This window comes from Macrotis lagotis, chromosome 1, assembly GCF_037893015.1.
Source record: "Macrotis lagotis isolate mMagLag1 chromosome 1, bilby.v1.9.chrom.fasta, whole genome shotgun sequence".
Taxonomy (NCBI): domain Eukaryota; kingdom Metazoa; phylum Chordata; class Mammalia; order Peramelemorphia; family Peramelidae; genus Macrotis; species Macrotis lagotis.
In genome coordinates, this window is record NC_133658.1 from 777,755,909 (window position 1) to 777,770,981 (window position 15,073).

At 36.1% G+C, this 15,073-nt stretch overlaps 1 protein-coding gene across 3 annotated transcripts in view; it reads right to left on the bottom strand.

Moving 5' to 3' along the window:
- The window catches only part of PDGFD (platelet derived growth factor D), a 294,021-nt gene extending 281,705 nt beyond the window's left edge, over positions 1-12,316 (bottom strand). The window contains exon 1 of one of the 3 annotated variants that reach the window (XM_074216572.1): positions 11,828-12,316. In XM_074216572.1, the coding sequence (XP_074072673.1) occupies positions 11,828-11,951 (124 nt within the window). In that variant the 5' untranslated portion in view covers positions 11,952-12,316. The remainder of the gene's footprint in view (positions 1-11,827) is intronic. The other 2 variants (XM_074216573.1, XM_074216570.1) reach the window with 2 other exon arrangements.
- Between the last annotated feature and the right edge of the window lie 2,757 nt (positions 12,317-15,073).

The window sequence follows — 15,073 nt, forward strand, 5'->3', positions numbered from 1 at the left end:
GTTTTAGGACTTTTTTTCTGTCTCTTACCTTTCATATCAAAATCAGAACATCAAGTTTTTCTGATTCTACTAATATAAAATAATTGTCTACGATGTAATATGGAGACCATCATTTCATATATTCTATCATTACTTATAGTAATTGTAGTACTGTAATTACTTGTAGTAGTAGTTTTTTAACAAATTTTTTTTCTCTACTCTTTAACACCCAAATCCATTTTTTCTGCAGCAATGAGGACAGTTTTCTTTATGTACTGATCTGGTCATGTCATTTCTACTGTCAAAAATCTTCACTGGATTCCTATTGTATTAAGAAGAGAACAAATTCCTCTGTTTGGCTTTCAGAATTACCTCAGATTATCCATATTCTAACTTCCAATGAAATACTTGTGATCAAGTGAATATAGCTCTGAACTGGAGTCAGGATGGCATGAATTTATTTCTGGCCTCAGACTTTTAATATTCTATGATCCTAGGCAAATCATTTAACCTCCATTTGCCTCAGTATCTTCATCTGAGGAACCTGGGATGTCTAAAAGTCCTTTGTTTATTACTCAGTATCTATTTGACATTGTTCAAGTCACCACTTTTCCGGTCTTTAGTTTCTTCAGTTGTAAGTTGATGAGGTTAGTTGAGGTGATTTATAAGTTCCCTTCAAGTTCTAACGCAACCTTCCATGACACCTTTTAATTTTCTAAGCCTCAATAAGTCCAACAGTCACAGGATAATAACAGCATCTCCCTTGAAGGGTTGGTGGGAGATTATATGAGATAACTGTAAAGTGCTAAGCAAAGGATTTGGCACAGGAGAGACACTATAAAAATACATATTCTTTTCCCCTTTCTAGCTTCTGGGTTTTTACTTCCACTATTTCCCATTCTAGAATGTCTTCCTTCCCTTTGCTTATCTGTTGAATTTCTCTACCTATCTTTAAAGTTAAATGCCACAACCTCCATTAAGTTTCCCTCCTCAATAGCAACTTCCTTCCAGCTTGAACCTCACACAATATTTTGTTTTAAACATAATATGCATAACATGCAATTCTCTTTTCTTTTTTAACAAACTTATCATTTCAGTTCTAAAAGGAGCTTCCTATGAAGTAACTCCCTTTATAAATATAGATCAGCAGCTTCTGTGCAATATATAGTAAGTATTGAAGGGTTTCCTAGAATCACTGCAGGTATAGAGATTCAACTCCATTATGTATCAGAGGAAAGATTTGAATTCAGGTTGTTCTGATTCCCAGGTCCACTCTATTCATTTTGTCTCTTATGTAGGAGTATAGTGTTTTATAGTCCATCATATGTCTAATCCCCAAATAGGCTCTGGGAGAATATCTCAGTGAAACTTTCCATGTCTCCACTCTTTAGATATATTTTTCTCTGGACACAACTGAGTTATAAATTTGTTAAACTGATTTAATTTTTGAGTGAATAACTGCATATGAGCATAAAAAACTAGAGGAAAATTCAAATACATAATTTAAAGTATTTCCATTAAGTACTTGTATAATTCCTTATCCTTGGTATACCATCCAGATTTGAGGGAAAAAAAAATGATTCAGAGAAAAAATAGGAGCAAAATGAACTCTGACAATACATGAAACTTATTTCTTACTTTTTTAATTAGGGTAACACTGCACCTAACAATGAAGATATGTGCCTCTTCAAAAAGATTTTTAGGAAATTCCCAAATTCCCCTCACTCCATGTTTGTACATTTTTAGCATGAATTGTCTTCATTATATCTAAGATAACTTTTTCCCAATATTTTGTCATTTCTTGGAAGAAAAATGTGAAAGCTTGTTCCTACCCTCTCTACAAATAATTTTAATGTGTCTTGATTATTTTAAAATCACACTTCAAGTCTCTCCTATTCTTCCCTCCATTTATTGTGGACTATCAACAAACACTGGGTAGCAACCAGAAAGTTAGGCTCCCGCATTCAACATACAACCTCCTATCCACCTGAGGCCAATGAAAAGAATTTGGATTTTAAATAAAAATAAAAGATCACAAAATATGAAGCTTGCCATTATATTCTGATTTACTTCAAACAAAATATTAAAATAGAACCATGCATTTTACACCAATATGAAAGGGCTTTGTTGATAAAAAATCATTGACTGAAAAAGACTAAATCTAAATCATGCTAGTTTCTTCTCTCTCTCTAGTTCATTCTGCAAGTAGCTGCCAAAATAATCTTCTTAATGCATAGGTCTGATCAAGTCATCCCCCTCACTCACAAATATTAAGTGCTATTGATCCTTCTTAGTCTCTTCTGCTGAATCATCATTCATGCCCTGACGCCCTAAGTATGGGTATAACCCTGGCTCTGCCCTGGGTCCTCTCCTGTCTAGCCTATTTCTCTTAATCCATAGATTAATAATAACAATGACTAATTTTGAATTTTGAAGAGCAATTCTGACCAAGATATTAGTTTCAGAGAATATAATATACATGAATACACAGATTTGTGTATACATACACACATATCTGTATCTATAAAGAGAGAGAGGAAGAGACAAGGGTAGAAGGGAGGATGGGAAAGTTTTCACTGCTTCTCAATGTATTTCTTTAATCTATGATATCTGGAATTGAAAATAATACTCCATGTGAGGTTAGATAAAAGTATAATGAGATGATCATATTTCTATTCCTGGAAAAACTATGTACCTCAATGTATTCAAAGGTCACATTTGCTTTTTCTTTCCAGTTGCAACACATTGGTGATTCACATTATTATTTTCTATTGAACCATCAAGATCTTTTATCAGAGCAACCACTGTCTATTCATGAATTCCCCATCTCAGACTTGTCTACTTTATTTTGGGCTCCTTAGTGAAGTGTTTTACATTTATCCCTTGCTACATCATCTTATCAGGTTTAGTCTAATGGTCTAGCTTGTCAAGTTCCTCTTGGATCAGAACTTTCCCACTGTGCTATCCAATTCTGTATCCCTTAAATATTTGATGAATACATCTATATATTCACATAACTTACAGATAAAAATATTGAACTGCCTGGATGCAAGAACAGGTGATGTTTATACTCCATGGGAGATGATCTGCTAGTTTACATTGAACAGGTAACAGCTACTATTTGAGTTGGAAACTCTTCTCAATGCTTTAGATTATATAATCAACTAATCCATATCTGTCCATCATATCTATAAAGATAGAATAAGATACCTAATCATAAATTGCTAGAGATAACTTTACTAGGTTTAAACACCAAAGAGATCAAAGAAAGAGGATGGACTTGTATGTTCAAAGTATTTTTGTAGTTTTTTTTTTTTTTCTGTGGTGGCAAAGATCTTGAAACTATGGTCATGCCCATAAATCAATGTCTGGACAAATTATAGTATATGAATAAGACACAATATTATTGAGTTAAAAGCTAAAATGAAGAGGTTGTATTCAGAGAAAATTGGGGGGCTTGTATGAACTGATGTATACTGAAATGAGCAAAACTGGAGAACAATATATAAAGTAACAACAGCATTATAAAGACAAATAACTTAAAAAAACCCTGATAACTCTAATCAATACAAAAACCAGTAATAAAGATTCCAGAGAATTATTTATTAAACTTGTTCTTTGCATCCTTGCAAAGAGTGAATAGATTCAGAATTTAGATTAAGACATGTATTTTTTAGACATGGTCAATGCAGGAATTTGTCTTTATTATATAAATTTGTTAAAAGAATTTTGTTTTACTCTCCATTACAATAATGGCAAGAAGTATAAGTGCAAGAGGAAATATATTTTTTAAATTGAAAAATGAATCTGAAAAACTATTTTTCCAAAATATAAACTATATACATGCTATTCATCTCATTTTTACTATTAATAGCAAACAAGTTAAATAAGAAAATTAAGTTACTATCACATGCCTTTTTCTTGTTAGACTTGAAGATTCTTTGCAATCACTCCTTCATTTTTAAATATTCATTAAGCATCTCTTTAATTAGTCATGCTATGAATTTTTGTGATGGTCAAAGGTAAAAAATAATTGGCCTATAATCCACAAACTTTAGTTTCTGTTCTCTGAAATCTTCTTTCCCAAATTTGAGGATACATGTCATACTATGCACAGATTTTCCATAGTCATTATCAATATCATTTTCACCACCACCACCATCACCATCACCACCATTATCCTCATCATCCCACATTTGCACTTGCTGAAATTTTTGCTTTCCTTCAAAACCCATGCTAGTGCTCTTTATTCAGGAAGTCTTCCCTGATGCCACTTGGATTATAATTGTACCTCTGTATAGTCTTTCTTCCCTGCACAATGTAAGCTTCTAAAAGACGCTGCCTGATACATAACAGATGCTTTAAAATGTTTCTTGAATTGAATTTCTTCCTTCTTTGTTTTTGAATGCTTTGTCTGATGCCTTTGGCATCTAGGTAGACCTAGAAGTATTGCCAGACTTGGAATCAGGAAGACCTGAATTTGGATACTGCCTTAGATACTTACTAGCTTTTGACATGGGCAAATCACTGAATCACTTTCAATCTCAAGTTCCTTATCTGTAAAACAGGAATAATAATAGCATCCATCTCACTGATTGCTGTCAGGATCAAGGGAGATAATATATTAAGTAGTCTGTGAAATGAAACATGTTTTAAACACGTCAGTTATTAATTGTCCTTTGCAATATAACATTGTATACACAGCATATTTCTCTTTTTTATATTCTAGGCAGGAATCAAATGGTCACTGTGAACCTAGGACTATATGCCTAACCCAGCCTCTTGTATAGAGCAAATGATTAATAAACATTTGCTGATTGAATTTTTAATGGTGTTGAATGAAAGCTATCTTTCAAAAATGAAAGTTAGTTCAACAAAATTCTCTGGCTCCTAATGACACAAACCTTTACATTTCATTCTGCCTAAACTATCAAGATGCAGGTCTAATCTATCATCTTTAAATATAATTGTATATCTCAGCATCCTTGGAGAAGAATTACTAAATATATGCAAGATCTATACCTGCTAAAAAAAGGAACTATTCAGGCATGGCAAAAGATCAATCCTTAAAAGACATTCCCTACTGTATATATACTTTAGAGTCCCCTTGTCTCACTTCTTTATGACTTACATTTGGTCCAGGGAGAAGGGAGAATGGGCCAAAAATCCCACATGGGGAGTAAAGTATGTTTTCTCTAAAATTCTTCTCCTGTATTTCTTCCCTTCTGCTATCAAATATTATTCCCCTGCATATTTCTTCAGATTGTCCTTCATATGAGAATTAATAAAAATATTGCTTTAAAAAGATATCGAGTCATTTTTGTAGTTTGGGATCATGTAGAAAAGTTATGACATAGATGATGGGTTACTTTTTGGAAACTCAGTGCATTTTATTACATCATCTGTTTATTGTCATTAAGAGGAATGTCACAAGATCATCAAGACTATTTTTCCCATTTGGTGGCTCCCCCTCCATCCAAAAGATGCTGAGCTTTAATTGTGAGATCATCTTTGAACACCAACAGTTTGAAGGTTCTAGACTTAAAGTAACCAGGTTCCAAAAGCCCCAGGAAGCCAGAGTCCTGGAAGCAGTTATAGGGGACTATGCCTTACCTTTCTTAAAAATTGAGGGAGCCTCAAAGTGGAATGAGCAACATAAGAAGGTAGTGGGTTAGCCATCATTGGAGGTCTTCCAGTAAATTCTAGATGACCACCAGTCAGATGTATTATATTAGTCATTTTTTAGTGTGTTGTACATAAAGCCACTGATTCCCCATAAATTCTGGAGTTCAGTACTATACACAAGAATGAAGAAATTAAAAATTGACCTCAGTCTTCCTTAGCAAAGGTCAGAGAAACTCTCTGACTGCAACCCTACATTGTCTGAATATCTCTAATGTCAAACCCTTGCTGATAGAGGATTCCACTCTAAAGATGAATGAAACCTGAGAAGTAATCTAGTCTTATAATTCCATCATTTTACAGATGAAAACAGAGAGGCCAATTTGTTAAGCAATTTGCCCAACGTTATACAAACAGTAGAAATAAGAGGTAAGATTTAACCCAGGGCCTCTGATTTGTTAGCAACCTGTCTACTAGTCTAGTCTAATTCACTGTGTTAAAAGCATTTCAATTGCCAGGGACTGCCTAGTACATCCAGCCATGGAAGACAGTCCAAATAGAATCAAATTCTCATCAAATGTAATTTATCACCCAGTCACCAGCAGAAAATTTCCCTGGTTGACTCAGAAACCCCATATCACCGGTAACTAAACAAAAGAAACTTGATGGTTCATATTTACTAAACAGAAATTCCCAACTTGTTCTGAGTCATTGACCCTTTCGGCAGTCTGATAAAGTGTTTTGACCCCTTCTCAGAATGTTTTTAAATTCATAAAATACATAATATTATAGAAGTAACAAATTGTGTTTAATTAGCTATTAAATATTTTTAAAGTAAACTTACAGAATAAGAACGCCTGCTCTAAAGTGAAACCAACTCCTAGAAATGCCCAATATTAGTAAAACTAGTAGAAAAGGGGTCAAGAATAGGGCATTATGAGTCAGCTCCAGTGACTTTTTCTATTTTGGCAAAAAGAAAATAGAATTACAGGATAGGATCCTGGAGTCACTCCTTTGCATTCATGAGATAGTTAATGAATGAAGTTCAAAGGTGAACCATCTAGACGAAAACAGATATAGAATATGACTAAGTTCTCTAAACAATGTGCAGAAATCTAGAGCATTACATAGGATGTGACTCTGAAGTCAAGAATCTTCAAGAGTGGCACAGGGGAACTTCTCAGCATTACCCAGTGGAGATCAGAAACTCCAAATTGTGCTTCAGAACAGTAGGTTTAATTCAGCAGACAGCTCTGATTCACATCTGGAAGGGGCATTTCCCTATTAGACATACCATAGATACAACAGTTGTTTCTCAAGTATTAGAATATAAAAATGCTGAATGTTTCTAAATTCAGTATTTGTGTCATCCACATCTGTACTTTCTGAAGGCAAGATAAAAAGTAAAAGTGTATCAGTTGAAGAGGTCATTCACAATTTTAACATCCTTAGCTGAAAGTTGTATCTAGTTAGGCTTAGTAATTAGAAAACAAACACAAATAAACATATAAATCATCATTATTTTCAGTCTTGATGCTGAATGTTATTTTTAATTACTATTACAAAAATCCTAAAAAAAGATAATTTGGAATCTCTTTTTTCCCTGGAAATTTCAAAACTAAAGCAATTTGAGTGAAAATGAAAAAAAGAAACATTAAAAATAGTGATAACGAACAGAAGAATTATTAACATATTTCTTAATTGTTTTCAGTTTTCCAAAGCTGTAGGACATCAAGAGTTCTTCCTGAGGATACAAATTCTAACCACATTATTCAAACTAATGTGGTTAACTGTTAATTTTTTTTAAAGGCAATGTAGACTTAACTTTAGGATAGATCTAAAAAAGGTAAAGGGGAAAGACCAGGAACATCAAATAATGGCAACTGATGCAGGACAGGAGAGAAGGATCAAGTAATCCATGCCAATGCCTGTATATGTTATTGCCATTTGGCAGCTCTGATCATAATTGCTATTGCTGTGAGATCCATAACAATGTCTTTGGCCCTTCTTTTGTGAGGATTATCAAGTATACTCTATAGATATAGTATGTAAAAGCAAAAACAAAACAAAACACTGGATAGAGAATCTGGAATGTCAGGCTAATTACTGCTGCTTCTTCATAATCATGTAGCCATGGACAAGTCATGATCTCTATGAAGTTCAGTTTCTGTAGCTAAAAATTAGGGTTAACATCAGTTGTGGGTTGGCTGAAGAAGTTATGGTATATGAATGATATGGAATACCATTGTTCTATAAGAAATCATGAGTGGTTCAACTTCAGAGAAACATGGAAAGAATTACATGAACTGATGCTGAGTGAAGTGAGCAGAAGCAAGAGAACATTGTACACAATGACAACAACATTGTAAGATGATCAGCTATGATGGATGTAGTTCCTCTCAGCAATTTAGAGATCAAGGACAATTCTGAGAGACCTGCTATGAACAATGCCATCCAAATTTAGAGAAATGGATGCATGTTATGTTCACTTTTATAAAATTTCTTTTATGTTTCCTTCCTTTCTCATGGTTTTTAGCACATGGTTCTTTCACAACATATGCATGTACAACTTTGACCATACTGTTCACCATCATGGGAATGGGGGATGGGAAGAAAGGATGGGAGAAATTCATAAATTTGCAAATGGATGAACATTGAAAAACTGCAATTGCATGGAATTGGAAAAATTAAATTACAATTTTCAATTACATAAAGAAATAAATGAAAATAAGGTTAAAAAATCTATATCACTTGCCTTCCAAGATAACTATTAGGCAGAAGTTTTAGAATTGTTTTAGTAGAAGTTGGGAATTTTATTAAAGAGACCTATTCTTATCATAACTAAGTCCTTTCTTCTTGTGGGTTGGGGAGAGAGATCTGTGATTTCATTGCTACAGGAAGCTCTCAAGGTGAACAATTCCTCTATCAGTGCACTGGAGAGCTGACATATTGAATTGTCTAGTATTAGGTATCCAGTATGTCAGAAGTAAAAATTGAACCCAGGGCTTCTGAGTCCAAGACCAGCTCTTTAGCCCCTATACTACACAGCCTCTAGTTTTTCTTTATGAATTCCCTTATTTAATAACTACTTAACAGCCTCCCTTCTACCTCCTTTCACCATCATTCCCACACTTTATGAGCAAGCATGGCAGGATGGAAGAACAGAATAAAGTAGGCCTCATTGTGTTGCCTTTCAGTGGAATGACGGCTCAATGTTATTGGCATCTGAACTTAAAAGGAGGAATAATGATGAATTTTAGGACCTCTATGAGAACTTGCAGATCATTGCTATTCTGTAGACCAGAATCTCCAAAGTAATGTTAGTCTCTGGTTATTAAGCATCATTGTTATTGTTCATAGACTTGGAAACTTCTCCCAAATATATTAAATTATTTTTATATGTATTTATTTATAATTATACACATATATTTTATAATTGATAAATTATTTACACTTATAAATATAGTCAATTGACCAAGGATCTGGTTTAATAACTAACAACTTTATAGTTATTAAGTTTGCAAAGCATTTTCCTTATGTTATAGTTAACTCATTTCATTTGTCTTAACCTAAAGATCAACAGAATGGCTAGTATGACAATAAGCTTAGAATCCTTGGAAAAGAAATATCATTTATCAAGTGACCACTTCATTATACAAGATGACATTCATACTCAGTAGGATAACTGGGTAGTTTCACCAATTCTGAGACTTCCACTTGGAGGCCACAATTAATCACTATTTAGTTATGAGTAAAAGTCATTTACTAAAGAATTTCCTTTTAACATTCTTCTTAATATCCATAAAACTTGTCATTATATATGAACCACCATTTTGAATTCTTTTAAAAGATGGCTCCTTTGGGGGTGGCTAGGTGGTACAGCACTGGACCCTGGAGTCAGGAATACCTGAGTTCATATCCAGCCTCAGATACTTAATAATTGCCTGAGTAACTTTGGGCAAGTCACCTAACCCCATTGCCTTTCAACAACCTTCCCCTTATGCCCACCAATGACTCCCTTCTTTTTGGAATTGCCCAAAATATGTTTCATTCAGGATCATTAATGCACACTATGTAAATTTATTTTGCTCCCTTTCCCTTGCCATTCTTAAAATTCTCATTCCATCTCTTGGTTTGGGTCTGACATTTGTAAAATCTCAAACTTTTTGAACTGATCAAAATTTGAACTAATATCAACTATTTCAGTTGTTATTTTTTTAAAAAGGGTTAGTTTTAAATGCCAGGAAATCCAGGGTGAGTTTCAAAATTCTGAAAAAAAAATAATTACTACCAAATCTACATCCATCAAATATCCTAACAAGTGATGCAAAGAATGAGTAACTTTTCTTCCAAAAGGCCATATTCAAAAATGCATATCAACCTGTCAAGATTTTCTTAGATCTGACTTGATTTTGTAAATAATTTTTAGCTATTTCCTCCCCCCCCCAAGATTTCTTGTCATTGACATTAGGAGATACAGAAATATTACCTAGTTATAGCTGAAAAAGCATAAAAATGAAATATATTCATTCAATAAATAACTGCCAGAAAACTTTCATTAAAAAAGTCTGAAAAATACAATATTTAATCTTGGTAGGAGAATTTGAGAATGAAATTTCTGAAATATTTAAGTCCCAAGGTCTGGCAAGGTTGCACATGAAAATAATCTTTGCCTCAATACTTCTTTCAAGATTTAACCTGATTGTTCTATTGTTTTAAGCAAGGATTGGAGACAATTAAAAGTGAATATAGGAGCTTCTTACATGAAAGCTATGTTGAAATAATTTCATTCTACATAAAACACTTTTGGATTGGAAGCTGACTACCTTTACAAAAATAAACAAAAAGTAAAACAAAACTTCTCTTTGTTTGTGATCACCACAGCAGCCCTAAAACCTAGTCTTGTCATCATCAAAAAATTCAAGAAAGGTTTCTTCTGCAAAGCCCAAATGTTTCTTAGTAAAACTCAAGTTGAGTACATATCGGAAAGTTTTTAAAAGTAGCAGTGCATGCTGATAACAGCATCAAATAGCTAGTATCTGCCAAGTAATCTAGATTTGGAAGTTTCTAAACTACAAACAGTAAAAATACTAAAGAGAGTTTGCCTCCAGAGAGACAATGTTTGCTCTCTTGGCAGAATATAAAGTCGGGGGGGGGGGGGGAATGTGTCAGGAGAGAAACAGATTGTCGATTCAGATAGACTTAAAATAATCCTATTACCTGTCTAGAGGGTATGCTTTGGATCTGAACTAAAACGAATATCTAACTGGAGTTTTAAAAAGTGCATGAACAGGGGCGGCTAGGCGGCGCAGTGGATAGAGCATCGACCCTGGAGTACCTGAGTTCAAATCCGACCTCAGACACTTAATAATTTTCTAGCTGTGTGGCCTTGGGCAGGCCACTTAACCCCATTGCCTGGCCAAAAAAAAAAAAAAAACCCATAAAAAAAGTTCATGGACTCAGCTACTGCCTTTGGAGATGCTTTACCCTGGGATGAGGGAACACTCAAGGTGAAATTCTATCCTTGACTGGAACCTGACTTGGGACAGCTGTTCCTAGGATTGACCTCTACTCCTTGCAAAAGAGGCTGAAATCCCTCTGGGAAAGAATCTGAGATTTAAGTCTAACAGTGCCCATCAAGGCTAGCAGCAACTATTGGAACGCTAATCTCCTTCTCAGCAATGCAGATCGGGTTTCAGATCCTGAACTTCAGTTAGTTCATTTTCTGCTGGGTTTTTTTTTTTTGCCAATCATTTCTTCACCACAAACTTTGCCCCCTCTTCTATTACAATTGGGCATGGGGTATATTTATAGCTATTTGAGCCTTGTTACAATTGGGTTAGGGTGTCGACGATGACAAAGCACTACTTTAACCAAAAACCCAAAGCCTCAGAGCAGCCGTCTTCACTCATCATTATTACTAGCACTCACTCCTAGACTTTCTAGTCTAAAAAGTTAGGGGTGAGACAAAGAAGCGAGGCAGTCCACCACTTTCTGCAACTGAAGGAAGCAAACCAGTGTGCCAGTCTAGTAAGGCAAAGTAACCAGCCACTTGAAGGAGTGAACCACTTGAATCTCCCTTATGGACACGCTCAACCATCTCAGCCCCAGCTCTACTACCGTGAAATTGCCCTGAATGGGGGGAGGAAGCAGGATCACCCCCCCACCCCAATGCACCCCTAATCCCCCAGCTAGCAACCAGAAATAAAGTTTGAGCCTCACTTACCATCTCGCCTGAGATTGGAAGAGCGCAAGGCTTTAATAGATCCGCTCTGGGGAATCGCCAAAGCGTCCCGATAGCTACAAAAGTTTGCGCACACAACAGTGTACAGGAGGATGAGACGGTACATCGGGATTCGCTTCCCCGGGCCCCAAGTTGCTCCAAGAAAATCCCGGGCTTCCCCGCCGGGAGTCCTGCAGCTCGCTGCTGCCTGCCCTCCAGGCGCCCCACTGCAAATGAGCCGCGGCTCCCGTTGGCTGTGCTAGGCGCCGAGTTCGCCCCAAACTTCCTGCATGCTGAAGTTGGTGAGCTTTGTGTGGGGGTGCAGCGCCCAGACCCGAGGAACAGCAGGTTGATTCCCTGTCCACAGCCCCTCCGGTGGCCGGCCAGGGCAGCTGCAGAGCCAGGGCCCAGATGTGTCCCTGCGGGGCCCGGTCCAGACCCAGCGCGCGCTCTGCGGGGCCACCGCCGCAGTCAGCCTCTGCCTCGGAGCTGCGCACACAACACGCTCTGGAAGCTAGAGGCTGGAGTGCAAGAGCTGGCTCTCGGAGACTGAGAGGTGCCCTAGCTACTGAGCATGCCCAGTGTCGAACTGGGAATGAGTTCTTTCCCTCTGGGTGTTTAGATGGGGACTTTAGAAGTGCCCAAAACAAAGAGAATCAGAAAAGGAAAGAGGGATGGAGATTAAGATTACACCTGGAAAAGGAGAGAGGCCTGGGAGAAGAACCAGAGACGTCTTGTCCCATTTGTACCCCATTTGCAACTTCCTCTCTGCCCACAGTGTCCAACCCTCTCTAGTTTGATCATCTCAACACGGACCAACTTAAATAACTTTTTTCTTTTCTTAGGGAATAGGGGAAGTTTCTTCCAGGCGAACAAGAGGATCACCCCAGGTTGACTTGTGTATGCTTCCTCCCTACCTTCTCCTTCCCTCTCTTCCTTACCTCCCTTCTCCCTCCCTTCTTCCTTCTCTTCTTCTCTTCCTCCCTCCCATCTTCCCTCCCTGACCACCTTCGTTCCTTCCTTCCTTCCTTCCTTCCTTCCTTCCTTCCTTCTTCAACTATTAAGAATCTAACTGCAAGGCACTTAAGTACCAAGAAACTAGAAAGAGAAGACCTAGGGAAAAAAACCAATAATAAGAAAATAGCGTGATCCCATAGAAAGAATAATTCCCTGAGACTTAAGAATTTTCAATTTTTTTTCTACTATTGGTCAATTGACAAGGAATCCTCTTTCCAGAGTTCTCAGAATCTGTTCCCTTGCCTGGAAAATGGCAGCAATATGTGTACAACTTATTTCATAGACTTGATGGAAGAGCAAATGAGAGAACTCCCTAGAAAGTGTTTAAAACCTGAAAAACAGAATTCACAAGTAAACTATTACTGCTGTGTTCAATTAGTCATTGGAAGAGAGGGATAAATCGATCAAAACTAATTGTCAGAATCATGATCTTTGTTGGGACTAACTTTAGGACAAAGCTTTAAAAAATACATGCTTTGATAACTTGATTATAATATATCCAAAGAATTTTGCTTTATGAATTTAAAAATGTTACTCTGACAAGGCATTCAAAGGCTGCACCAGATTGCCAAAGGGCATCATAGAAGGTGAAAAGGTTAAGAAGTTCTGTTCTAGGATATCTGATATTAGGGCAACAAAATTTACAAGCTTCTGAATTAAAGCAGTTTAGCTGGGAAAGATCTAGTCAATACAGCAGTAAAAGCAACTCTAGCTTGAATTGTAAGTGTAAACCTCTTTTCAGAAACTCTAATATGCTAATGACTATCACTGATTAATCTTGAAGGTGATAATAAACAAAATGACTTTTAGAGCTTTCTATCTTATCTTCTAAAGCCCTTAGATTAAGAAGATTCCCAACCTCCTAAATACCTTGGAATCCTGGAGGGAGGAGGAAGAATGCTATTGTGACCACAATGAGATAAATCTATTGTACACTCCAATATTAACTGGAACAAATGCATAAATTAGAATGTAAATTAATTGAATAATGTGGAGGCTCATTTACATGGTGGAATGTGATAGGGAGTTTTATTAAAGAATTAGAAGACCTGGGTTCTTGTCCTGTCTATACTTCTGCTTACAGCAATGTATTTTCTTAAGCTTTAGTTTTTAATTACTTACTTCTACTTTACAGTGTTGTGAAAATGAAATAATTTAAGTGAAAATGCCTTGATAAGTTGAGAATATGGGACAGCTAGGTGGTACAATAGATAGAGCACCTGCCTGGAGTCAGGAGCACCTGAGTTCAAATCAGACCTCAGACACTTAATAATTACCTGTGTGTCCTTGGATAAGTCAATTAACCCCATTGCCTTCCAAAAACCAAAATCAAAACCAAAAAAAAGTTAAGAATGTCATACAACTACAAAATGGTATTCTCATCAGAGGGCAACTGGTGGTACAGTATAGTGTGCTAGACCTGAAATTAGGAAGAAATAGTTTCCTGAATTCAAATCTGGTCTCAGACACTTCCTAGATATGTGACCCTGAGCAAATCACTTAACCCTGTGTAATTCAGTTTCTCTATAAAATGAGCTGGAGAAGGAGATGGCAAATGACTCCAATATCTTTGTCAAGAAAACCCCAAATGGGGTTGAAAAAACAAGCTGAACAATATCAATTATCACCAGACACTGATATGTTAGTTAACAACAGTCTCTTATTACCTCTTCATGGATTATGATTATAACTATTTGAGTAGTGTCTACTAAGAATCTTTTCTCTTTCCAACCCATCTTGCACACACTTCTGTAATGGAAACTGTGATTTTATTCCAAAACATTACATAAACTCCTTGACAAGAGGAACTGATTTTTGTATCTCAAACAATCCTGATTTTTGTCTCTATACTTTTACTTTTTTGTAGTGAATATAACCAGTTGTATCTACCTATTGAAGTACTGTCAGTGTCCAAAACAAATCCTTGCATCTCTGTGAAGACTGCCTTTAAGTCCTACAATCTTATGTTAATCTTTCTCTCCCAAACCTCCTAAAGGATTCTTGTGTTTTTCAAAAATTAGAACTGAAGAGAACTTTGAAAATCATGTAATTGAATTCCTTCTAAATTTTTTATTAACTAAGGGAAAGGGAGGCTCAGATATTGGAGACATACAAATCAACTTAATTCAAACATTAATTAAGTGTTTACTATGAACAAATCACTATTCTAGACCCTATGGATACAAAGACATTGAAAAATATTTTGCTTTCTGCCATTTCAGAGCTGGGGAG